A 26,944-nucleotide genomic window follows, 5' to 3' on the forward strand; every position below is an offset into this window, starting at 1 on the left:
ACGTGAGCAGCAGGGATCTGTAGTGAGAGTAGGGAGCAGATTAAAGAAAGTCTGGAGAGGGTTGTGACAGAATGAATGTTTCAATGGGAGGTGTAGGTGTATGCAGGTGATCCAGGTGTATCAAGAAGCTGCGAGGACTGTTGGTAGGGGATGAATTTAGGTACCTGGGGTCAACCATCCAAAGCTGGAGAGGTGAAGCAGAGAGTTCAGGCAGGGTGGAGTGGATGGAGATGAGTGGGAATGATTTCTGACAGGAGAGCTGTAAGAGCAACCAAAAAGGTTTACCGGATGTTGTACCTGCTGGGACGTTTGGCTGGAGAAACTTTCATTGACATTTGCTGCTTTTTCCAGTTTAAGGGATGTCAGAGTAGCAGAAGGTTGTCCAAGCATCCCTTTGTCTGCAAGCTCTTTTCTCTGGAGGATGAGCAGGTGGGGAGAACGACTGAAGAAGGTGGAGCAGCTTGCTGAGTCATTCCAGCAGCATCCCCTGACGACACGCTACAAACCTCGACTGTGGCCGTGTCAGCCCTCCTCCGTCTGGAAGCTCTTTCCCCGTCAAAACATGGCCGTCGGTTTCGCTCAGAGCTGCAAAGAGGTACAAAGAATCTGCCTCCTGATTTCTTAGTTTACACCCGATGTGTGTGAAAGTGGAACTGCTGACTTACTTTTAAATATTTGTAGGCTGTACACATTTTTGCTCTTGAAAAAGAAAAGGCTTCTCAGGGCCAAAGGATCTACCTGGTGACCAGTTACAGCGAGCTGTGGCATTACTACAGGTGAACACCACATGGACCTTTTCCATGTGAAAGAGGAGATCTCAGGTCTAAAGTTTTCATTCATCTCGTGTCTATTCCAGAACGTACCCACAGTCGTTGATGCACTGCTATGAGGTGATCCCAGAGGGAGCTGTGTGTAAGATTTACTTTGACCTGGAGTTCCACAAACCTTCAAACAGAGAATCTGATGGGAAGTCTATGGTGGCTTTGCTTGTTCAGGTAGAGAACATTTTCCTATAATTGATTTTATATATATATATATATATATATATATATATATATATATATATATATATACATATTTTTTTTTTTTTTTTTTTAGGGCATTAACAGAGTACTCGAGTAATCTACACTTCGATTGCTAGAACATCTATCGAGGTTAAAAATTTAACATCGAGTATCCGTAGTGACGTCATATTATGTGACCACCGTAGGGGGCGGTGTTGCACTGTTTCAGGTCACAGAGTATGGTGTAACACGGTGTCCAATGCACCGAACCAGAACCAGTTTCGGTTTAAGTTTCGTTTTTGACGTGCTGCATGTTTCTTCACGTTTGCAGTTTAATAATAATAACTAATAGTTTAGTTTTTCCTGTGACTTATTTGCAGTATGCTAAATGGTAGGAGCATAATATACGCTCCCAATGTTTTGTTGGTCTTTTTTTTTTTTGTAAATAATTACCTTTTTTTGCGGTTTTATTTATTTATTTATTTTTGTATCTTGAGATCTATGACGTCATCAAATACTCGAGTTGTACTCAGGTTTTATTATGTTAATGTCGAGTTTATATATATATATATATATATATACATCCATTTTCTTCCGCTTATCCGGGGTCGGGTCGCGGGGGTAGCAGCCTAAGTAGGGAGGCCCAGACTTCCCTCTCCCCAGCCACTTGGGCCAGCTCCTCCGGGGGAATCCCGAGGCGTTCCCAGGCCAGCCGAGAAACATAGTCCCTCCAGCGTGCCCTGGGTCTTCCTCTGGGCCTCCTTCCGGTGGGACGTGTCCAGAACACCTCACCAGTGAGGCGTCCAGGAGGCATCCTAAACAGATGCCCAAGCCACCTCAACTGGCTCCTCTCAACATGGAGAAGCAGCGGCTCTACTCTGAGTCCCTCCCAGATGATCGAGCTTCTCACCCTGTCTCTAAGGGAGAGCCCAGACACCCTGCGGAGCAAACTCATTTCGGCCGCTTGTATCCGAGATCTCATTCTTTCGGTCACAACCCAAAGCTTGTGACCACAGATGAGGGTAGGAACGTAGATTGATCGGTAAATTGAGAGCTTCGCCTTTTGACTCAGCTCTCTCTTCACCACGACAGACCTGTACAGCGCCCGCTTCACTGCAGACGCTGCACCTATCCGCCTATCGATCTCACGCTCCATTTTTCCCTCTTTTGTGAACAAGACCCCAAGATACTTGAACTCCTCCACTTGGGGTAGGACCTCCTCCCTGACCCAGAGAGGGCACTCTACCCTTTTCCGGCTCAAGACCATGGCCTCGGATTTGGAGGAACTGATCTTCATCCTGGCCGCGTCGCATTCGGCTGCGAACTGCTCCAGCGAAAGCTGTAGATCACGATCTGATGAAGCCAATAAGACTACATCATCTGCAAAAAGCAGAGACGCAATCCTAAGGCCACCAAAACGGATCCCTTCAACACCTTGGCTGCGCCTAGAAATTCTGTCCATAAAAGTTATTAACAGAATCGGTGACAAAGGGCAACCATGGCTGAGTCCAACTCTCACCGGGAACAATCCAAACGATCCTTGGCTACAGAAGCTGGCTATTGGGATGTGGAATGTCACTTCACTGGTGGGGAAGGAGCCTGAGCTGGTGTGTGAGTTTGAGAGGTTCCGGCTTGAAATAGTCGGACTCACCTCTACACGTCTCTGGCTCTGGAACCAGTTTCCTTGAGAGGGGCTGGACACTCTTCCACTCTGGAGTTTCCCCTGGCGAGAGGCGCAGAGTAGGAGGGGGCGTGCTTGTTGCCCCCCATCTTGGTGCCTGTACGTTGGGGTTCACCCTGGTGAACGAGAGGGTAGCCTCCCTCCACCTATGTGTGAGGGGACGGGTTCTGACTGTTGTTTGTGCTTATGTGCCAAACAGCAGTTCAGATTACCCACCTTTTTTGGAGTCCTTAGAGGGGGTACTGGAGAGTGCGCCTCCTGGGGGCTCCCTTGTTCTACTGGGGGACTTCAATGCTTACATGGGCAAAGACAGTGAGACCTGGAGGGGTGTGGTTGGGAGGAATGGCCCCCCTGATCTGAACCCGAGTGGTGTTCTGTTGTTGGACTTCTGTGCTCATCATGGATTGTCCATATCGAACACATTGTTCAAGCATAAGGGTGTCCATATTTGCTCTTGGCACCAGGACACCTTAGGCCGCAGTTTGATGATCGACTTTGTTGTCATCTCATCTGATCTGCGGCCGCATGTCTTGGACACTCGGGTGAAGAGAGGGGCGAAGCTGTCCACTGACCACTACCTGGTGGTGAGTTGGCTCTGATGGTGGGGGAGGATGCTGGTCAGACCTGGCAGGCCCAAACGTATTGTGAGGGTCTGCTGGGAACATCTGGCAGAGTCTCCCGCGAGACGGAGCTTTAACTCCCACCTCCGGGAGAGCTACGAACACGTTCCGGGGGAGGCGGGGGACATTAATTCCGAGTGGACCATGTTCCGCGCCTCTATTGTTGAGGCGGCTTATCAGAGCTGTGGCTGCAAGGTTGTCGTGCCTGTCATGGCGGTAACCCTCGAACCTGGTGGTGGACACCATCGGTGAGGGATGCTGTCAGGCTGAAGAAGGAGTCCTATCGAGCCTTTTTGGCCTGTGGGACCCCGGAAGCAGCTGATTGGTACCGGCAGTCCAAGCGGCATGCGGCTCAGGTGGTCGCTGAGGCAAAAACTCGGGCGTGGGAGGAGTTTGGAGATGCCATGGAGAATGACTTCCGGACGGCTTTGAGGCTATTCTGGTCCACCATCCGGCGTCTCAGGGGGGGAAAGCGGTACGCAACCAACACTGTTTATAGTGGGAGTGGTGTGCTGCTGACCTCAACTCGGGATGTTGTGGGTTGGTGGGCGGAATACTTTGAAGACCTCCTCAATCCCACCAGCACATCTTCCACTGAGGAAGCAGAGCCTGGGGACTCTGGATCGGGCCCTCCAATCTCTGGTGCTGAGGTCACCGAGGTAGTTAAAAAGCTCCTCGGTGGCAGGGCCCCGGGGGTGGATGAGATTCGCCCGGAGTTCCTAAAGGCTCTGGATGTTGTGGGGTTGTTTTGGCTTACACGACTCTGCAATATTGCGTGGATATCGGGGGCACTTACCCTGGATTGGCAAACTGGGGTGGTGGTCCCCCTATTCAAAAAGGGGGACCATAGAGTGTGTTCCAACTACAGGGGGATCACGCTCTTAAGCCTCCCTGGTAAGGTCTATTCAGGGGTTCTGGAGAGGAGGGTTTGTCGGATATCCTGATGCATGCTTAATAATCCAGGTAGAAAAATCCAAAAAAGTTCAATCTGGTCCTCTAGACATTGGTTCAGTATGAACCAGACATCAGTCATTGGTTCAGGTATGTTGATGACACCTGGGTTAAAATTAAATCTCAGGAAGTCCAACATTTTACTGACCACATCAACTCTGTGGATAAATACATCAAGTTCACACGAGAAGATGTAAAAAATGGCAGGTTGGCTTTCTTGGACTGTGAGGTCTCAGTCTCTGTTAGAGGACATTTGCAAACCGAGGTGTACCACAAACCCACCCACACAGATCAGCATTTGCAGTTTGACTCCCATCACCCTTTGGAGCACAATTTAAGAGTCATCAGGACTCTGTATCACAGAGCAGACAGCATCCCCACTAACTAACTGGGGGAGTGGTGGCGCAGAGGTTAGAGAGGTGGGCTTGTGATCCGAAGATCACCGGTTCACGCCCCGGCCCCGACAACATCAAAATTGTGGGTGGGGTAGGTGAAACACCCACACTTGTCCCCACCCTCATTCGCCCCACTCTGGGCCCATGAGCAAGGCCCTTAACCCCCACCATGTGCTCCCTAAACAGGTCTCTCTTGAAAATGAGTTCTCGTGGCTCAATGAGACTAACCTGGATAAATAAAGGCTAAATGAAAAAAAAAAAAAAAAAAAAAAAATCCCCACTAACTCAGGAGCCAGGCAGAAGGAGAAATCCTACACAAGACAGGCTCTAGAGCAATGTGGATATCCTAACTGGGCCTTCCTGAAAGCAGAGAAGAAACCCAAACAGGACTCCAGTCAGCCATCAGGTGAAAAGGAGGAACCCAGACCCAGACCAGTGGTCATTCCGTATGTTGAGGGAGTATCAGAGAAACTGAGACGTTTATTTTCTAAACATAACGTCCCAGTGGCTTTTAAACCCCAAAATACATTACGGCAAAGACTGGTTCATCCCAAAGATCCAGTCCCCCAGCACAAACAGAGTAATATTGTGTATGTTGTTCAGTGTCAGGAGGGCTGTGATCAGTCTTACATTGGGGAAACTAAACAGCCACTTGCAAAAGGATGGCCCAGCACAGAAGATCAACATCATCAGGCCAGGATTCTGCGGTCTACACTCATCTCCAGGCCAGCGGTCACTCTTTCAGGGATGAAGATGTTCACATCCTGGACAGAGAGGAACGATTGTTTGAGAGAGGAGTAAAGGAGGCCATCTTTGTGAAAATAAATCATCCATCATTAAACAGGGGTGGAGGCCTCCGGGTTCAACTGTCCCCCTCTTACACTGCTGTTATTGCTAGTATCACTCAACCCCCTGTGAATAGTAAACAGCCATCAGTGTGCTAATGATCCATTGTTAGGCTGATAGTCCTTCTTGACCATGTGAGCAGCTGGTTTTGGTTGTCAGTAGCAAACTGGTTGATCCACTCTGAGAAGGTGCTATTTAAGAGACTGAGCTGAATACAGCACCTCAGACTGAGGAAGTCTCTCGGATGAGAGACGAAACGTTTCTATATTTTTTTGCTTTGTTTTTTTTTTTTTTTTGAATGTCCAGAGGACCAGATTGAACTTTTTGGGGTTTGTCGGATAGTTGAACCTCAGATTCAGGGGGAGCAGTGCGGTTTTCGTCCTGGTTGTGTAACACTGGACCAGCTCTACACTCTCAGCAGGGTACTGGAGGGTGCGTGGGAGTTTGCCCAACCAGTCTACATGTGCTTTGTGGACTTGGAGAAGGCATTCGACTGCGTCCCTCGGGAGCCCTGTGGGGGGGTACTCCAGGAGATTGGGGTTCCAGTCCCTTTGATACGGGCTGTTAGGTCCCTGTATGACCGGTGTCAGAGCCTGATCCGCATTGCCGGCAGTAAGTTGGGCTCGTTCCCAGTGAGAGTTGGACTCCGCCAAGGTTGCCCTTTGTCACCGATTCTGTTCATAACTTTTATGGACAGAATTTCTAGGTGCAGCCAAGGTGTTGAGGGGATCTGTTTTGATGGCCTTAGGATCACCTCTCTGCTTTTTGCAGATGATGTAGTCTTATCTGTGTTTTGAACCTGTATGCTTCACACTGGTTAGTCGTCATATTTATTATCTGCATCATTTTTATGTCTATATTCTGATTCACCTCATTTTGTATATTGCTTTGTGTGTTGCCTGTTTTTCTGTCTGTACAGCACTTTGGTTGGCCTTATCGCTGTTTTAGGTGCTCTATAAATAAAATGGTATGGTATTGGCTTCATTAGATCGTGACCTACAGCTTTCGCTGGAGCGGTTCGCAGCCGAGTGCGACGCCACCGGGATGAGGATCAGTTCCTCCAAATCCGAGGCCATGGTCTTGAGCCGGAAAACGGTAGAATGCCCTCTCCGGGTCAGGGAGGAGGTCCTGCCCCAGGTGGAGGAGTTCAAGTATCTCGGGGTCTTGTTCACGAATGAGGGAAAATGGAGCGTGAGATCGATAGGCGGATAGATGCAGCGTCGCCAGTTAAGCGGGCGCTGTACAGGTGAAGAGAGAGCTGAGTCAAAAGGCGAAGCTCTCAATTTACCGGTCGATCTACATTCCTACCCTCATCTATGGTCATGAGCTTTGGTTTGTGACCGAAAAAACGCGATCACGGTTACAGGTGGCCAAAATGAGTTTTCTCCGCAGGGTGTCTGGGCTCTCCCTTAGAGATAGGGTGAGAAGCTCGGCCATCCAGGAGGGACTCAGAGTAGAGCTGCTGCTTCTCCACGTCGAGAGGAGCCAGTTGAGGTGGCTCGGGCATGTGGTTAGGATGCCTCCTGGACGCCTCCCTGGTGAGATGTTCCGGACACGTCCCACCGGGAGGAGACCCAGAGGAAGACCCAGGACACGCTGGAGGGACTATGTTTCTCGGCTGGCCTGGGAACGCCTTGGGATTCCCCCAGAGGAGCTGGCCCAAGTGGCTGGGGAGAGGGAAGTCTGGGCCTCCCTACTTAAACTGCTACCCCCGCGACCCAACCCCGGATAAGCGGAAGAAAATGGATGGATGATTATTTTTTATGAATAGATACAATTTACCTGAAAAGTGGACATTTTATTGATTACATTTTCTTGTGTAGCTCTAATAAAGGAAAGTGATAAGAATCTGTGTCGACAGTATGTTTGTGACAAGCTGATGGAAGTCTACGGGATTAAATGTTCGGTGAAAAATGTCCTCAACCTCGACTCGAGCACGGAGGAGAAGTTCAGTCGTCATCTTGTCTTCATCCTGGAGAACGCTGCGTTCAAAGACAACCTTCACGTTGGTATGGTCAAGCTTACATCAAACGTTTCTTCATACACACATTCTTTGTTTACTCTGTCTGACGTAGTGGTTTTTCTCTCTTCATAGGCAGGTTTGTCCATGCTGTTCTCCAACCAGTCATCAATAAAATCACAGTTGAAAGTTGTCCAGATGAAGGCCCAACAACAGAAGACAGTCAAAGTCGGTTAGTTTTGTTCAGGACTCATCTAAAATAAAACATTGAATTTTCTCTCTGTATTTTGTGTAATTTTATGTCCTAACGCTGACAGAGTTGTTTCTGAGCCGACTGAGGGTCCAGAGATGAAGAGACGTAAGGAGGAAGAGAGAGACCTCAGCTTCCTCCTGGTGAAAAACAAAGATGCACGAAACGGTCTTTTTGTGGATCTCGGTAAGTTTTATTTATCCTTTTAGACTTTTGCACCTGCTTAGATCACAAGTTTTCTGGTCTTAAAAATAAAATAAAGTTTGTTGTAGTGGTTTTAAAATAAAAATCCCACCTGGAAAACTAAGCAACGACTGAGAACCTAAACAGTTTTCTTAAAAGTGCATTTTTAATAAACATAAAAAGGGTGCTCTCACTTTCTATGAATAATGTCCTGTTTTATATTTCATTTGTGAGTAAAACACATTTCAGACCATTTTACAATAAACTGCCATAATTAAAGAAAGTTTGTGTGTAAAATGTAAGTAAAAACAAAAAGCTGTAATTTAAGAATCAAATAAATCCGTATTTTATTCACAATGGAACAAAATACGATGTTTAAAGTTTAAACTAAATATTGGACCAAGTTAATGGTAAAAAAGGGGATTTTGAATTGGTAACATCACAGCTCAAGAAACAAAAGACGGTAAAGCTAAGAGGCCAGAACCAGCTGCAGCTTTTAGTAACTCATTCATTCAACCTTTATTTAGAAGGTAAATCCCATTGAGCCCCGAGGACTCATTTACAAGAGAGACCTGACCTCGTTATGTCAGAGGACTGCGGATAAAATGAGACATTAGAGAATCTGTCCCAAGTAAAGATGGGCAGAGGTTCATCAGTTTGTAGGAAACTTTACATTTTACACAATGTCTCAACTTATTTTAAACATTATTTTCTGAGATTATGTTCTATTAATAATGGAGCAGCTAAACACTAATTTGCACAAGAATTATACAAAATGTGAAATTAGCACCAACCTTACAGTAGCACGGATGTTCAAGTTCAAATATCTTTGTTGTCATTCACATCACATGTAGTACATGAGGTGGAACAAAACTGTACTCGGTGTCCCAGTTACACCCAAAAGTAGCAAAAAAGTATAAAAAGAAATGGTATATAAGAATCTAAGATATACGTCAAACGAATGCTAAACGATACGCTAAAAGATATAAGATATACGCTGAACACTAATAATTTATAATAAATAATACGGTGTATTAAGCAGCAATCCGAACATGATGGATGTTGGTTCTACCTGATTGACCATCTAAACTCCAGCATGGTTAAATTATTATAATTATCCATCCGTTATCTTTATTCCTTTTTGGGTTGCGGGGGTCCATAATTATATTATTAATTGACTAATATGTGGTATTTGCAGAGTACAGGGCTACTGATGCAAGAAAACCTATAAATTGACACAAAGATTTTTTAAATCGATCAAGTCGTTGCAACATCACATTATGGTGCAGAAATAATCTCCTTTTGGCAGCCATCTTGGATTTTCAAATGATTTGGACAAATACCACAAAGGAAATTGTGATGCAAAGTTTGGTGCTAATATCCGCTCCAATGTGATGATCCAGTAGAACCACAGAGAACAGTTTGTCTCTTAATATCCAGTTTCTGAATATTTGTCTCTGTCTGTTCTGAGCTGGTGCAGTCTGAAGTTCTGGATCAGGACTAAATGTGGACCAGCAGTCTGATGACAGAATCATCGGAGTTTCTGAGGACGTGATTAGCTTGAATGAAGTCATGGAAAGCTTTGTTCTAATGTTCTTATGAGTCTAGATGTAGTTCAGTTGAAGGGAACCATCTTCCAACCTTCAGCTGTTTGAAACTGGAGCTCATGCACTTTTATTTGTTCAGGTGTCTACACCAAGAACAGGAACTTCCGCCTGTACAAGTCGTCCAAAGTGGGGAAGAACGCTGCGTTCACGGTAGCAGACGACAACGAGTTCGTTCCCGAACCTACAAGAGGCGTTTCTACCGAGGAGAGCGTTTTCCTGGCGTCTTTAGTGTGTAACGTCAGGTACAGTTGTGCACCGTGGAGCCGTCTCTTCTGCTGGGAGCTCGTTCTGACCCTGCTCCTGTCTGCCAGTTTTACAGCTCAGAGGATTCTCACGTGGGACGCTCCAGAAAGAAGCGGACCTCAGTGTCAGCAGGGACCAGCTTCAAATCCAGGTAGGACCGAGGGTGTGCCCGCTCACTCTGCAGGAATGCACGTCCTAATGAATATTAAAACACCTGAGGAATTATTTCAGGTGTTTACTCTTCTTTGTCCATCCAGCTCTAACCTTTCAGATATTATCTGTAGCTCTTTGAGTTGGTGATTTTGTGTGTTGCTGTAAGTCCATGACATCGTGAGTGTGCAGACTCCACAAACGCAGCATGGCAGCCTCCATGAAGAACGTAGCTTCAGTTTGACCACAGTTCTGTTGTATAGATTTTTCTTTTTGTGTCCGAAAGGTTTTTATTCTGACAAACGTTTATTTTAAAGTTGAAATGATGGTGAACGGTCAAAGCTGACTTTAAAACCTGATAAGTGATCACTTGTTTTGTATGTGTTGTAATATTTCAGTTTGTCTGAAAACTTTTATTTTCTGACAGGCACGGTCTCCGGCTGCAGTTCGTCTCCGTACCAAGAAGTGGACAACTTTGTGTTGACCTTGGTCAGAAAGGATGGGATTCAAGGATGTATGTGTTGCTGCGTGGCAGTTTTTAATTTATTACTTTGATTACAGCTCAATAAAAACATTCCTGAGTATCGGGTCACACTGATTAACGGAGCATTTGTTGCTTTAAATTTAGGACTGGGTTCACACATTTACAGTCGTGAAGTTAATAGTTGAGGAGCGGTCCTGATCCAGGACGTCACAGCAGCGTTGTGTGAATGGTGGATCATCTCTTTTGTTTCAACTCCACAGACGTGAGAAGATGGAGCTACTTCGCTGCAGAGCAGCTTCTCGTCTACGACATCAACAAGTACCGCTGGTGTGCCAACGTGGGCCGGTTCCACAAGAGCAACAACATCATGTACGTCCAGCACGTCCTGCTCCGAGGCCCGGGTTTGGTTCTGATCTGCTCTCGTGTCTGCAGGATCGTTGTGGATCTGAAGGAGGAGGTTTGGTACCAGAAGTGCCACGACCCAGACTGCAGAAACTTCCGGTCGTCGAGTACGTTGGGACAGTTTTTATAATAATTTGAGGTAAGCTGATGGAAGTAAAGCTGTCACTGTTGCAGGTTATCCACTGCCGCAAGAGCTGTGCGTCCGCTACATCCTGGCTCTGGTTAGTCCCTTCAGTCTGAAGTCCTGAACCGTTGTTCACGCTGCAGCACGAAGTGATCATGTGTGCTGTTCACCGACAGGACGAGGAGGACCAGGCGTACATCATGGACGACGCAGGCAACTTCCAGCCCGGCCGAGCGAGTCCAGACGACAAGACTCCCGACGTGTGGGGGGACGACCAGGAGTTCTTAGAGAGCCTGGACCAGTTCGAACAAACCGGCGAGATCTCAGACCAGCTGCTGCTCGCCTGCGTGGACGATGGTTCCTCCCTGCAGGAGGGGCAGACCGACCAGTAACGCTCAGAGTAAAACCTGCGATACAGTGTGGTTCTGAATGGAGGCGGCCTTCAGTCTGTCAGAACAAACCTACTGCTGCACCTTTACAGTTTCCTGTTCTTTTATAGACGATCACTAAAACAAGACAAACATCCATTAATAAAAGACAACTTACACTTTGAAGTATTTTATTTGACACAAGTCCGACATTTAGGAAAACATCCTGTGTGCTCTTTTATAAGAATCAAAACACATTTTCATGTTCAGCTTTTCACAACTGTCTGAAACTGAAGAGCAACAAAACCTGAAATGTTCTCTCTTCACGTCAGGACGTTGAAATGATGGAGTGACACCGCAGCGTCGCCCGACAGAAAACTGGTTATTTAAACAGACATTTTAATGGCTGGGGTCCTGACAGGTTTTAAATCTGTACAAACAGGTCCCTTCTTCCTCCTTCACTTTTTATTATCGATATGTGAGAAACGCTACAAACAGCAGACGAACTGGGTTCAGACAGCAGGATCGTTGTTTGTATATAAACTCATGTTGACGGCAGCCGACCATGTCCCAGTTTTTAATGCAAGACGAACTTAAAGGCACCGAAGAGGTTCCCGACTGGACAGGATAGCTACATTCAATAATTTACATGCTTTAAACAACAAAAAGCACTGAACTCTTAACATGTTAATGAAATCAGTCGTTTCTCATTTGAACTCAGACTTGTGGGAATGCAGGTTTCAACTACAAGGTGTCAGAAACACAATCTGCAGATAAACTTTTACACTATTTACACGTCTGAGCATCGCATGAAATAACACGTTACCAAACTGTTGAATAGCTTGGTGTATAAACAGTTGGTGTTCGTCACGGTAAAGGATTTTTTTTGCTACAGGAATATAAAAAAAATAAGCTAAATTATTTTCTGACCTTAAAGAATCCGCCTTAATGGAAGAAGGAGCTCACCTTTCCCCTTTGATTGACAAACCCAATAATCAAAATTTACCTTTAACTTTATCATTTACCCGTCAAAGTAAAGAAAATAAATACTTTAAAGCTGAGATCCATTGCCCCGCTTCATGAAATGATTCGTACCCATTAACTTCCACCATCAATGACAGAAACGTGGAGGGTCCTCCGTTTGGACGTTTTTACATTTTAATTGTGGCGTAAAGTTTGTCGATTTGTTCTCTGAAGCAGCTCTGGAGCTCGTTCCTCTTGGCCTTCAGGGTGGGGGTCAGCAGACCGTTCTGCACAGAAAACATCTCTGGATGTAGCGCGATGTCTCTCACCTGCAACAGAAAACAGCATAAATACTAGAGCCCAACCGATGCTGGCCGGGCTGACATAAATGTCTGGACCTATTGGTATCTGTGAGAATTGTCCCATAATGCACCAATATAAACACTTCTCATTTCCACCCCTAAAATGCTGGAACCAGCCATAATTGTACAATGTATCCAGCAGAGTGCGCATGAAGACAACTTCAAGTCATGGCCGTTCACTTTAAGTTTCACTTTCATCACAGCCGAAGCAGCGAACAATAGCATGGTGTAGTTTGCTGAACAGAGCATAGCAAGTTTATTTGAACTGATCTGTAAAATAAAAACAATAATAAATTATCTTCAATCCTTCAACCTGCTTGTCATTATGCCTCTCAAGTTAGCAAGCTAACGTTTAGATAACCTAGCATAAGCTACTGCCTTGTAAAACGTTATCCAGAACAAACGTAACGAAGAGGTAAAACAAAGAGTTGGTAACGTTATCTTTGTCGTCCTCAATGAAATGCATTGTTTGAACTTTAATTCTCTGCAAAGAAAAAAAAATGCAGCTGTGGTCAATATTAATCAGGCCTTCATACGTGACTGTTTCAACAACGAACAGGGAAGGGTGTTTCTTAAGTTTAATTTATATTTATGGAACACACTTGATAACTTTATGGTGAATAGTGGAGGAAAGAAAATGTGAACGCATGTTAGGAAGACTGTTTTTGTGACCAGTGCACCACTTATAATCCTAGAGTGGGAATACGTATAGCGTGGATCTGGTTAGCTTAGCTACATGGTTGCTAACAGCTGTGCTAAATAAACAAACCCAGCTCCACATTGCTGTTTTCTTAGATTTCATTCATTAATAAAAACAAAAACTAGAAAGCAAAGATTCCTGAAATGACTGGAGTGGTGGGTTTACATAGATAAGAGGAAGAGAAGGCGTTACGATACCTAAAGGATCTTTCTGTAGCTTCTGATGAGATTATTTGTAATTATAAACTTTAAATACACGGAAAGCTGCCGTGTTTTATTCCTCTAGCCTCATGAAATTAATTAATATAAAATATTAGTATAACGTTTAATTGAAAGGTTTGTATTGAAACATCAACATTAGTAAAAATGTATTTAGACATGGAGATCGGATCAGAACCGCTCCAGATGAGTTCATCCAGTTAGACGTGTCCTCATCTGGTATTATTACGAGAGCAGATCTGAAAGTCCAACATGACATCAGTCACCTGTTCAAAAGACTTGAGTCCTGCTTCTTTACCCAAACTCAGGATGTCCTCCAAAATGGCAGATTTTACATCCTGAAATAAGAGAGAAGGCAGAGATCAGACCAGGAGTGTTGAGCTGCAGCGTCAGGATCGTTTAAACAAACCCAACCTTGTTCTGGCACAGCTCAGAGTAGGATCCTTCAAAGCCTTTTCTCTTGGCCCAGATAGGCAGGAAGTCTGGATCCGGTACCACGATCCCCACCAGGCAAGCCTGAAAGGATCCATGACGTAAACCCAATTAAACGTTTACAGTGTCAGGATTAAAACAACAAAAAGTTTGGATGAGCTCTTTACCTGCAGGCTGTCGCCATGAACAAAGATCTGGGCCACCGGGTCGCTGCGATTATAAACCGTCTCGATTTTCTCCGGGGCGATGTACTCTCCCTGTGCGAGCTTGAAGATGTGTTTCTTTCTGTCAATAATCTTCAGACTGCCGTTCTGCACAACAAAGAACGTGATAAATCTGCAGCCAGGTGTGGGTCAGAGCCCAAATGGTTCTGTTGCGCTCACAGGAAGCCATTTCCCGATGTCTCCTGTGTGCAGCCATCTGTCCGCATCGATCGCCTCTGCAGTTCTCTCAGGATCATTCAAGTAGCCCTGGAACACGTTTGGTCCTTTGACGCAGACCTGCACCAACACAGGGGACACATTAAAACGTAACACTGCGACTGCTACACAACTTGTATATCTTCTGTTCTGCTGAATTCCAGTTTGTCGTTTCGGCTGCTCCCTTCAGAGGTAACGAGCGAACTCGCACAAAAGATTTGTTTTATGTCGGATACCTTTCCTGACACGCCTGGGCTTGAACCTTCAGCCTCAGGATCATGAGACCGCAGCACTGACCTCTGAGCTACCTCCTATTCAGTCTACACCGTATGAACGTTTATTTTTAATTAACCACACTGTGTGACACGTAAATGTCAATTTTCCTGAATTTTGATGCTTTTGTTTGTAAAATAAATGTTAATTTTGGAATCTCCTGAAGTTACATATCTTGTGACGTAACTTTAAAATGTGTACAAAACTTTGCTGGTTGACTATAAGTGAAGACAATGATGTGTTTTCTGATTTCAGATACACAAATTAAAATAAAACCCACAATGAATAAAACACTACACACAATAAAACAGAAATACGTTATAAAGTCAACTTTATACCTTTCCTGACTTTCACCACATTGATTAAACACGCTAGAGTTGTATTTTGGGCCCAAAAAAATCAGATCAGGCCCGGCCCCAGCCTGTAGCCATCATTTCTAAACCCCACCCAACCCGATGAATTAACAGCTCCATCCATCCATTATCTTTTACCCACTTCTTCCATTTTGGGTCACAGGGGTCGCCGGTGACCATGTCCAGCAGTCACTGCGAGGGGCGGGGTACACCCTGGATGGGTCGCAAGTCCAACACAGAGACAAACGAGACAAACAACCATTCACTCTCTCACTCACACCTAGAGACAATTTAGAGTTACCAATCAGCCTAACATGCATGTTTTTGGTCTGTGGGAGGAAACTGGAGAACCCGGAGAAAACCCACACATGCACGGAGAGAACATGCAAACTCCACCCAGAAAGACCCTCGGACCGGGGTTTGAACCAGGGACCTGCTCGCTGAGAGGCAGCAGCTCTACCAGTTGCGCCACCGTGCTGCATACACACTCTGACATGTCTGCTTTGGGATCTCACCAGTTTGGGTTGTCGGCCACACACGTCCGCTGAGTGCAGCGGCTGAATGAACATCCATTTGGGTGATGAATCACTGCCTGGCAGCACAGTCCCATCTGAAGCTTAACTGACCTTTATTTTACCTCAAGGCCGGTCAGCTCGCGGTGAAATGGCCACGTGGGGCTGGTGAAGGTATGGCAAGCCATGTTGCCATATAATCGGATCGCGGCTGATCCGCCGACGCAATCAAAAGCCCGACACGACTCGTCCCGTCCATTCAGCACATTATCATGGCCCGCCCCAAATTCAGGTCAGGTCGGACCGGGCTTCGGGTCCAGGTTAGAAATGACAGCTCTAAAACACGCCCACCAGGTGAGCACACACGTAGGCGCCTAACTGACACCACATCTGCGTGTGAATGAGTCATAGCACATTCTTCCCACAATGCTTTGCACCTGAGGCCGGCTAGCTGAAGGTGGAGCTCCTCACCTCTCCTTCTCCGTTGGCTGCCAGGTAGTTCATTTCTGCCACGTCCTCCAGTTTGACAGCGTTGCAGGGCAGTGGCGGTCCAACGTGACCTGACAGAACAACAATCAGAACCAGCTTAACGGGTCAGATGACCCGAGTCCACGTCAACAGAACCTCTTGGAGTTTCTTACCTGCTGACCAGTCTCCAGGCATGGACATGGTACATCCAGCTGTACACTCAGTCTGACCGTACCCCTCATAGAACTGGAACAGAACCAGATGATCAGAACTTGTTCATCTAGCAGCCGACCACACACAGAATATTTAATAATAATAATCATTTTATTTAAAAAGCGCCTTTCATGACACCCAAGGACACTTTACAGTAAGAACAAAGATCAACAGGAATAAATTGCATAAAGAATATAAAATACATAAAGAATATAAAATACATACAGAATATAAAATACATAAAGAATATAAAATACATACAGCAAAGTTAAGGATAAGCGAGTCTATAGAGATGTGTTTTCAGAGCATTCTTGAATATAGAAAGAGACGTGGTGTATCTTAAGTCAGGGGGTAGAGAGTTCCAGAGATGAGGAGCAGAGCAGGTGAAGGCCCTGCTCCCCATGGTGGAGAGGCGGGCAGAGGGTACATGGAGGTGTAGTGAAGAGGAGGATCTGAGAGAGCGAGAGGGGATGGAGATGTGTAAGAGGTCAGATAGGTACGGAGGGGCAAGGTTGTGGATAGCTTTGAAAGTGAGAAGAAGAATTTTGAAGATGATGCGTGATTTAACTGGGAACCAGCGAAGCTGCTGCAGGACAGGAGTGATGTGGTTATAGGAGGAGGTCTGAGTGATGACACGGGCAGCTGAGTTCTGGACCAATTGCCGCTTCTGGAGAGATTTGATGGGGAGGCCATAAAGAAGGGAGTTGCAGTAGTCAATCCGAGAAGTCAAGAGGGTCAAGAGGGAAGCTATTTGGGTCTGGAGACGCGTCATTTTATTTAGGCATCCTTTTGATCCAAAGAGCCACTCCTGCACCTTAACCCCCCACAAAACAAAATGTCTCTGGAGCCGCAAAAACCTGCGACGACTGATTATCAACTGCTGGCCCATGGGCCATGTCAAGATTGATGGACGGGACTTTTCTGGCCAGTGGGGGATGACATTTTAAAACTAAAAATATATAGTACATTTGAACAATTTAGGATTACACAAAAGAGAAGGAAATAAAATGCAGTTCACATCAATTCTGATAGAAATTCAGAGTTACTTATCTGTAAAATAAATTATCCGTAAAATAAATTATCCAAGTCCCACTTTAAAGTCATAAATCATAAACTTAAGATGTGTATGAAAGTAGTCCCATTCGTTGGAAATGCACGTGACTCGTTTAACTTTTTAATAAATACTTTTATCCACTTTGAAGTAAATTATATTTTGTTTTCTCATTTTTAAGCTCAATTTGACTCGTATTTCTTCTAAGCGACTTTTCCGAAGATGATAAATCTACTCTACATGTTTTGCTCCTTGCTACAAATTTCCACATATTTTCAGAAAATTGGCAGGAAAACTGCTCCAACTAGTCTTTTGTGTTGTGGGTACAAAAGGCTGATTCTGAAGCAGCTCAGATTGATTTCAGCAGTACTGAAGAAGCGGCTGTGGGTTTATAAAGGAGGGCGGCGATGACGGTGACTCACTTGGCAGCCGAGAGCAGCTCGCAGGAAAGTCAGGATGGTGGGCGACACGGGGGCGGCTCCGGTTATCATCAGTCTCACCCGACCTCCAAGACTCGCCTGGAAAGGTTTAAAACCCAAAGTGAAGGTGAAAACGTTTATGTAAAAACGAAGGTGAGGGGTTCGTTAACGGCTGACCCAAACATCTGCTCGAGTCGGAAGCAGGCAGCTTTACCTGGACCTTTTTAAAGATGAGTCTGTCCCACATGCTGTCCTTTCTGACCACACCATTTTTAAGCTCCGCCTCCTTCCTCCTGAAAGCAAAGTCCAGCAGCCATCTTTTCAGAGGCGTGTTGGCCTGACTGAAAACCTGGAGGGGAGTTCATGTCATTAAGTCCAGCGAGGAAGAGGACGCTGCTCAGAAATAACAAAAGGCGCCTGACCTTGTCAAACATGCGGTTGAGGAGACGAGGGACGACGGGAAAGACGGTCGGCTGCAGAGTCTTCAGGTCATCCATCAGGAGTCGGATGTCTCCCTGGAAGTAGCCGATTCGTGCCCCGTGGATGAGGATGACACCCTGAAGACAAAAAGGCTGATTATTCCAACTTTCATCAGTCGAACCTGCAGTCTGAGCACTAGAGGGCGCTGTTGAATTAATCACTGCACAAGAAGGAAGGCAAACAAAAATCCTTCAGCTTTTATCAGAACTCGAGACATTTACGGGTTTACCAACAAGTAGTTTACATCATGACATGCAGACATAACAAACCTGAAGTTTTATGAGCTTAAAGAGCTGATTCAAATATGTGAAGGTAAAAAGCAGCACACATACCTGCACAACCCGTTCAAACATGTGAGCGAGGGGGAGGTAGGATATGTGAACGTCGTGTACGTTCAGCATGCTGTGCACCTGCAGGGGACACAAAACAACACATGCACGTGTGCACGTCAAGCACTCGTACCTCCACCACCCTCTCGAACATGTGGGCCAGGGGCAGGAAGGAGATGAGCACATCTTTGGTGCCGGCCCTCAGTGTCTCCTGAGCCGCACGGGCCAGAGGGCGGGGCCACGGAACGGGAGGCGGATCGAGGGTCCACCGGAGGCACATAACGTTTATTTCATCAAGAGTTGAACGCAACGTTCTCCGTTAAAACAAGTTTCATAAATGGATTTTATAATGCTGTGTCCAGGCTAGGCTAACAGCTACCTGAACGTTTTATAAGGAATCATCAGATTTATAAAACAACGTTCTCTACGACGACACACTGCTCTGTGCACATTTAGCTTGTTGCTGTTCTCTGAACCAAACCACGTCGGCGTTACAACAAGAATGAACGGCCCAGCTTACACAACACTGGTTATGAACGAATCCGAAGCATTTCTACTGCGTTTGGCCACTCGCGTACACAACAGTGCTCGTTTTCTCTAAAACTGAAGCTTTGTGAATCCAGGGTTCTTAATCTAAGAATGAAGGATTTATAAAGTTGTGAAATCACGCAGTGGTACTGGAGGCTGCAGTCAATGAGCCACAGAAACATTGGAGGGCAGCAGGGTGCACCCACAGAGGGCACTTTGCCCGCCCCGCACATCTTTTCCATCTGTGATGGCGTCCAAAATGGCCGACAGCTGCAAACTGTTTAATTAACAGAAAGCCCAACTGGATCTGTCACAATATCTGTGAATTAACCCTCCACCTTTATAAACCCTCCATTATTATATGTACAATAACTGATAATAATTGATATAATTAATGTTTATTTAGACAAGAATTATGTAAAACAGCTCTATGTTGTAGAATATATTAAAATAAACTAACAATGATCTAAACACGACCTGAAGTTCATCAATAATGATTTCAAGACTTTAGCTGCTTCAGTGATTACTTGATGAGTTTGAAACAAATGGTTTTAACATGTAAACTGTGTTCATGCAGGCTCTGCTAGCTGCAGCTACCTGCAGTGATCAGTGTCCAAGATTAAAAAGAACTTTTTCAGAATTCATGCAGAGAGAGCAGGTGATGAGCAGCTCGGACTCTTTAATAACTTGTACTAAACTGTAGCACAGCACATCTGCCACAGAAGCTACGATCTAACTTTACATCAGCTGTAAACAGATCCATTAGCAGCTTCAGTTCTGCTCAGATCACATCGAGCTAAATAAGATCAAACCTGCTGACTTGTGGAAGGAGACACGTTTTCCCTTTTCTCCTCTGTTGCTACATTCGTAAAAAACAACTTCCTGACATATTTACAGTTTATTTACAGGCTAATAATATATTATTATTATTATTATATCACAGACATTAATGTAGTAACTCGGATGTTGATTAGCTGAATAAACAGCAACAAACTAAACAAATGGTGCAGATAATGCAGCGTTTTTCAACAGCACTTTGTGATTTTTGTGTGAAACACTTGATGTTTAGGTTAGCCGTTAGCATGAGGCAGATGAAGTTTTGCCTCTTCAGACTCTGTTCTCCATCACTGAACTGATAAACTAAACAACATTGTTTTAAAAATGACCGCACTATCCCTTTAAATGTTTTTTTTTGTGCTTTACATTAAAGAACTTTGTTTATTTCTTCCTTACTGTAGTGAAACTCTTAATTATTACTGTAGTTAAAGGTAATTTATTAACATTAGAAAATGTTTAATTTTGATCAAATCAGAGAAAAACTTGGAGAGAGGATCAGTTTTCCCTTTAAGTCTCTGTAGTTTTACCCTGAAAGCAGTGAAGCTTTTAACTCGTGCAGCCATGGGAACGTTTAATGTGACAGTTCTGGTGGAGGTTCTAACTGGGTCACAGGTGAAGCAGGTGTGTGTGTTTACCTTCGTTACTTTAATGAAAGCTGCCGTGTTGGAGACAACATTCCTGTGAGTGAGCATTGCACCTTTGGGGTTCCCTACAAAAGAAAACTGAATTAAATAAAACACCAAGGTGAGAACGAACGAGTTATTTTAGTCGTGACTCACCTGTGGTTCCAGATGTGAAGCAGATGATGGCGAGGTCATCTGGTTTGGGAGGCTGGAATGAGTCATTCATGATAACAACACGTTATTTAAATGTGACATTAAAGCCGTGCTGCCTAAAGAACGACCGCAGCTGAATCGAGGGCTCTTCATCAAGTTGGTCTGTGGTGTTTGTGCTCACCAAAGGCTTCTGATGGACGGCTTTACCCGCAGCCTGAAAGAAATGAAACATAAAAAGCATTCGATCACAGCGAACGCTTCACGAACGAATCGAGCCGTTTGTGACTCTCACCTCAAAATCCTTCAGACTTATAATCTCGACGCTGCCCTGCGCTCCGCGGCTCACCAGCTCTTCATCAAACGCCTCCATGAGGACTATCGTCTTCACCGTTTTGCCTTTCCCACCGATGCAGTCCAGAATCATGCGGGCCTTGTCGGGAACGTCGCAGATCACCGTCGATATGGAGGCTGAAACGCAGACGACACGCAGCTCCTCAGAGCCGGCAGCTTACAGGCGAGGGAGGCGGAAACCTTTTATACCTTTGTCGATGACATAGCCGATGGACTCGGTGCCGAGTGTGTCGTACAGCGGGACGGCCACCATGGAGTAGGTGTAGCAGGCCAGCTCGCAAATGGACCACTGCAGGGACAGACAGAACCTTGTGATGGGTTTAAAGGAACAGAACCCCGGCAACGTAAAACAAAGAGGGAAAACAGATCTGCAAAGAATGACGGGTCAAAAATAATCACGACTGCACCTTTCACAAAGAAATATAAGAGTATCGCTAACGACATGTCTCCTGTTTTCACTTTGACCTTGGTTTGACCTTGACCCTGGAGCTGGGAGGATTTAAAGAGTACCCAACACATTTAAAACTTTAAGATACAAGTGACTGAGGTGGAGGTCCTTCAGTGCTAACAAGATCTTTGAAAGTGGGTGTCTGTGTAAAGTTACAAACAGTGAATATCTTACCTGTTGTAGATCGCTCTTTGAACACTTGAGAATCATCTGAGCTGCTGCAACAACGACGATCATCTCAAAATATTTAAAATGTTCATGCAGATCTTATTTTAAATCTTTCTCCAACCAGCAGTTCCACGTCAAAGTCTCTAGCTGTGGCGGCAGCAGCTAGCTGTATCTTTGCAGCTTGTGAGCACTTTCATCATCAACATCATCATCATCATCATATTTAAGAATACAGTAAAGTTATGTGGAATTTTAAAGCTTTATAACGTAGATTTACTGAACGTTTTGAGACTGGAGTTGCAGCTTTATCAGTCCATTCAGAATTAAACTGAGGCAGCTCAAATGCCATCTACAACAGGTCAGATACTGATTACTCATTAACTGTGAAAGAACCTTACTTTAAAACCTTTGAACTCTCCCTTTAAGGTTGCAGCTTGTACCTTTAAGTACAAACGCAGATATTCACGAGACGTCTTTGCAAAGGAACAATGATTTATATTTGTCTTTCTGTGAACTCTGACATCAGGCGCTTTAACTATTGATGGAACAGTCAGACAAGAATTTAATGATTAATTATGGGACCTGTGGAGAAAATCTAACGTACAGCTTTGAAACAGCGAACCAGTCCTGTAAACTAAAGCTGCTTCAGGCTGAAACGTTAGCATGAAGCAGAAACTCAAACAGAGGATCAGTGAACATCTGGAGGTTACCTCTGGCCTGTTTTGTGAAAAGATGCCAATAAACTTGTCTCCTGTGTGAGAATGTCCTTTGTGAAGAAGAGCCGATCCGATGTTCTCTGCTCGGTCCACCACCTAAACAAAAACACATTTAAAAATAAAACGAGTATCACATATGACACATCGTCGAACACACAGCAACGACATGGACAAACAAAGACCTGTTTTTAACTGTGGGGGGTTGAAGTGTTGGCGACACCGTCAGGTGATGCTGAGTTTATGAAGCTACATAAATATATGTGAACTTGTTCTGCAGGAGTTATGGTCCTACCTCTCTGTAAGTCTGCCACTCGTATGGCTGGTTCGGTTTCCTCGACCCGAGACAAGGTCCGTTATCTGCCAAAGACAAAAGGCAAGTTTTGTTTTCCTCTCATCGGTGCTTCGGGTGGTTTCACGATGAACTTGTTCACTCACTCGACACTCGGAGTCCTCGCTGGAACACCTCGTACAAAGTGCGAGCGTCGCTGTAGTAATGCGTCATGAAGTCGCTGTCGTCGTCGTTCAGCACCGACCTCCTGGCTCGCTCTCCGTCCTACGAAGAAACAAACTGCGAGCTGAGTCCCACACGTATGCACGCTATGATGCAGTGAAAACACGTCAGCCGCCTGCAGCTGTGACAGGAAGCATTCAGCGCGGGTCACTCACTGATATCTCCAGCGACTGCAGTCCAAGGTCACACGGCGGTTTCAGGGCTTTTGGTCGTGTGGCAAACCAGTACGTGGTGATGGCGGCGAAGGCTCCCATACCCATGAAGGCATTTGTTGGGAAGCCTCGGATGTACTGCCGAACATCATCCAGCTCGGGGATCCGCAGCTGTCTCAGGAGGTCCTGAGCCTGCATGGCTGTCCTGCACTGAGCCTGTCCAAAACACACACACACAGAGAAAATACAGTTCAGTTGGATCATTGTCTGATTCCAGGACCCAGTTTCTACCAAGCTCCAGCTGTCGGACAGACAGCCTCCCGTCCAACTCTTTGGTTACGGAGGAGTTCAGGAGCCCACATCCTCAAACATGCACCACCTTTCACCTCCTAAAGAAGGAGCAGACTCACACTGACAGAGTGGCATCGTATGAAACCTGCTGCTGGATGAAGGCTTCCTAAATGATTGATCAAAGTTCAAGAGCTACAAGGCGAGTTCTGAAAAATCTAACTCTGTTCATCCATCCATCCATCCATCCATCCTCTTTACCTGTTTCTTCCTTTTTGGGTCGCTGGTGCCCATGTCCAGCAATCACTGTGTGAGAGGCAGGGGACACCCTGGACAGGTCTCAAGTCCATCACAGGGCCACATAGAGACAAACGAGACAAACAGCCATTCACTCTCACTCACACCTAGAGACAATTTAGAGTTACCAATCAGCCTAACATGCATGTTTTGGTCTGAGGGAGGAAACTGGAGTACCAGGAGAAAACCCACGCATGCACGGAGAGAACATGCAAACTCCACCCAGAAAGGCCCCCGGACCGGGATTTGAACAAGGTTAACCTGCTCGCTGAGAGGCAGCAGCTCTACCAACTGCACCACCGTGCTGTCCCTAATTGTGCTCCATGAATATTCTTTCTTCTCCTGAACTCTCATTTCTTTGGAGACTTTTGTTCCACAGAAACATTTATAATAATGGGAGATTTTAAATTTTCATTCAACTTTTATTTAGACAGGTTATTCCCATTGAGCCTCGAGGGCTCATTTACAAGAGAGACCTGAAATAAGTAAATAAAGCTCCTGACATCCATCGACTGGTTCAGGTCTGTGGACCAATGTTCACCATTCAATTAATATTGAACAGCTTTTAATATCTAAAGTTCTCAATCAAAATCAAAGGTCTCACTGATTCTGTTTTCAAAGCGTCACCGGAGTAAACAGGAAGTGACACAGACGTGCAGATTTTCCAGGTACATCTCGGCGGTGTTTGAGTCGGTTTTCGTTTTGGCGCCACGTTTTACGTTTGCAGCTCTTTTGACTAAAGTCTCCACTAAAATAAACTTTACCCAAACTATTACAAACAAAGGCAACTGGACTTAATTTCTTGTTTTGTTAATAAATTTGGTTTTATAATTCGGTGTTTGGAGCTGTAAAACTGAGCTCGCAGGTAAATAACACTCCCTACCCTCCCTGGAGAGGGTAGGCCTGGTCCACAAGAGCGATGTTTATGGACCAAACAATCATGAAACTCTCTGTCCAAATTAATCTCATGTAACAGAACCTCTCTACGTGGACCAGACTAACAAAGACCATAATGACCCTCCAAAGGGAGGGGAGGGAGCGCGATCTGCATGTGGGTTCAAATAGTTCAGATCAAATTCACTACACTTTTAAAACACTTCTCAATCTTCAGGGAACAAGAAAACACCAGCTGCTGTTTTAAAAAGCAGAAACTTGCAGAGCAACTGTAAATCTACAGAAACTCTGCAGGTTGAAAAGTTTCTCCCTGAAAGTCGCCCTTTGACCTTTGGCTGCTTTGCAGACCTCAAACTCAACGGAGGTGCGTCGCTCCATTAAACAGCTGGGAGGAAAGACAGCAAGGAAACATGACCCACGCTTTGTAATCACACGGCACAAACCAGCACAGCCGAAGCACGTGAAGCGTTCTGATAAACTGAAACCTCATCTGTCCACACGGCGCTGCTCTGCTGAATCTCCCAGTCAGATCAGACGTTAAACTGGGCTCAAGCCGAGCCTGGGGGAGACTTCAAGTCACTATTTAAACCCCTGAAATGTCAAAAACACCTAAACAATGAACCCAAATAAGAGACTCGGCTCTCGGCTGGTTCCGAGTCATTTGACCTCTGGATTGAAGGTATAATCAAGTCTCCGGAGCAACACTTGGCTGTTCATCTAAGTTTGATCTATGGAACTACAGGGACGGTCGGCTGCAGCCGGGCAAGGAGGAAAAGGTCCAAATGAAGGCGTTAAACACGTCACACCTGTTCCTGTTAGAGGACACCAAAGACCACCTCTGGACCAGCCGAGGTCCAATTTAAATCAACACATTTCCACTCAGATCAGTACTCACAGAGTGTGGACGAGGAGTGAAGGAAAGGTGAGACCGTGTCCAGACGGGAGACAGGTCCAGATCAGTGCAAGGCCCGGCAGGGCTGCAGTTGCTATTAGAAGGACTCCTGCTGACCTCTAATAGACCTCTGAAGTCCTCCCCACTATGAATAGCAGAGACACGCCCCTTGTCAAACAGAAACACAGAGGCGTGAGACACCTCACGTCACTCCCCGGTCGGAGTGACACGGAGTGACATGTGCTGCAGCTAGCAGTAACCCGTCTAACGTTTAGTCGGGACTTGGTGTGTTTAACGGAGTTTCAAAGCGGCGCCGGTCTGTGCTTCTCCCACCGATGTTTGTTTGAGGCCACATCTTATCAGTTACAGCGTGCACTTGTCATGTTGTTGAGTGTTTAAACAGCTGGAACGTGTCCAACGAAAAGATAAAAATGTTTGTGTTCTACACGTCTCTGATGTCTCTTACCACTATCTGCCTTTTCTTCTGCTGCGTTTCAACATTTACAGAAACTATTAAAAAAGTAACGTTTCCGTTTTATTCAGAGGAAACCAGTTTTTTTTTTTTTTTTTGGGGGGGGGGGGGGGGGGGTCACAGCGACGGGATTTATTGGTAAGTCTAAATTGAATCAGTCACTGAGTGAGAGTGTCTGTCTCGTTTGTCTCCATGTGTCCCTGTGATGGACCCATGTCTCCTCCAGGGTGTCTCCCCCCCCCCCCCCCCCCCCCCCCCCCAACAACTGCTGGAGATAAACACCATCTTTCCACCATCCTGCACGGAAATGTGGGTAAACCGGATGGAAAGGAATACGTCTTCATTTTCTTTCCTTATTGAGAAGGAACATCTGATTGGGAGTGGTGGCGCAGAGGTTAGAGAAGGTGGGCCTGTGATTGAAAAATCGCTGGTTCAACTCCTGTTACAGACAACATCAAAATGTGGGTGGGATAGGTGAAGCACCCACACCTGTTTCCACCCTCATTTGCTCCAGTCTGGGCCCTTGAACAAGGCCCTTAACCCCCACCATCTTCTCCCCAGGCGCCCTAGACTTCAGCTCTCTGCTCCACACAGAGGGCTGTGGTAGCTCAGTGGTCTTTGTGTCAGGAAGGACATTCGACATAAAAATAACTGCCAAGTCTTTGTGTGACTTAGTTCACTGTGGCGACCCCTAAAGAAGGGCGTGCCGAAAGAAGAAGATTGAGAAGGAACACCTGATGTCAATCAACGCGTCAATCATTTAAACGTGTCAGATTTAAAACATACAGGCTCACCTGGAGCCATGTTTGATGTGGGTGAACTGAGTAGCAACATTTTACCAGATGAACAGGAGCACCTGACTTCCTGTTTGATTGTCGCAGAGCGGTAGGAGCATCATCTCAAGTCGTAACAAATCAAACTGCCATGCCGTAACCAACGACTTCAACAACTTCATGATGCGCACGTGTAAAAGTGCTGCTAGTCATTTAGTCTTAATCACAAAAATGGACCTGACTTCCTCAAATGTCTTGTTTTGTCTCAAACAAAAATAGTTTTGTTCATAACAAAAAAAACCACAACTGGCATTTCAGAGCATTGAATTTTAAAGCTCACGTGACGACAAAATATTTGTAATAAACACAAAAAGGCATTAT

The 26,944-nt window shown here is 45.5% G+C and overlaps 2 protein-coding genes across 2 annotated transcripts; one reads left to right on the top strand and one right to left on the bottom strand.

The window, feature by feature from the left end:
- The first annotated feature begins 317 nt into the window (after window positions 1-317).
- Window positions 318-11,292, top strand: primpol (primase and polymerase (DNA-directed)). The gene is made up of 13 exons (XM_037698232.1): window positions 318-595; window positions 682-776; window positions 857-995; window positions 7,359-7,506; window positions 7,593-7,689; window positions 7,775-7,893; window positions 9,577-9,739; window positions 9,809-9,891; window positions 10,318-10,404; window positions 10,635-10,743; window positions 10,807-10,883; window positions 10,951-10,997; window positions 11,077-11,292. Exons 1-13 carry the CDS (start codon window positions 422-424, stop codon window positions 11,290-11,292), a joined length of 1,554 nt encoding a protein of 517 aa, XP_037554160.1. The 5' UTR covers window positions 318-421.
- Window positions 11,293-11,730: 438 nt separating this feature from the next.
- On the bottom strand, window positions 11,731-25,408 carry acsl1a (acyl-CoA synthetase long chain family member 1a). Its single transcript, XM_037698233.1, has 21 exons — window positions 25,322-25,408; window positions 22,951-23,163; window positions 22,720-22,837; window positions 22,577-22,641; window positions 22,279-22,380; window positions 21,142-21,241; window positions 20,894-21,069; window positions 20,783-20,815; window positions 20,605-20,656; window positions 20,461-20,534; window positions 18,464-18,541; window positions 18,074-18,208; window positions 17,866-18,000; window positions 17,655-17,750; window positions 16,142-16,214; window positions 15,972-16,060; window positions 14,327-14,443; window positions 14,111-14,254; window positions 13,926-14,027; window positions 13,778-13,849; window positions 11,731-12,560 (listed from the first exon to the last, which is right to left on the bottom strand). The coding sequence occupies exons 2-21, from the start codon at window positions 23,143-23,145 to the stop codon at window positions 12,420-12,422; spliced, it is 2,097 nt and encodes a 698-aa protein (XP_037554161.1). The 5' UTR covers window positions 23,146-23,163; window positions 25,322-25,408; the 3' UTR covers window positions 11,731-12,419.
- Window positions 25,409-26,944: the final 1,536 nt, after the last annotated feature.

This window comes from Nematolebias whitei, chromosome 3 (assembly GCF_014905685.2).
Source record: "Nematolebias whitei isolate Nwh7 chromosome 3, NemWhi1, whole genome shotgun sequence".
In the NCBI taxonomy this organism is placed as follows: domain Eukaryota; kingdom Metazoa; phylum Chordata; class Actinopteri; order Cyprinodontiformes; family Rivulidae; genus Nematolebias; species Nematolebias whitei.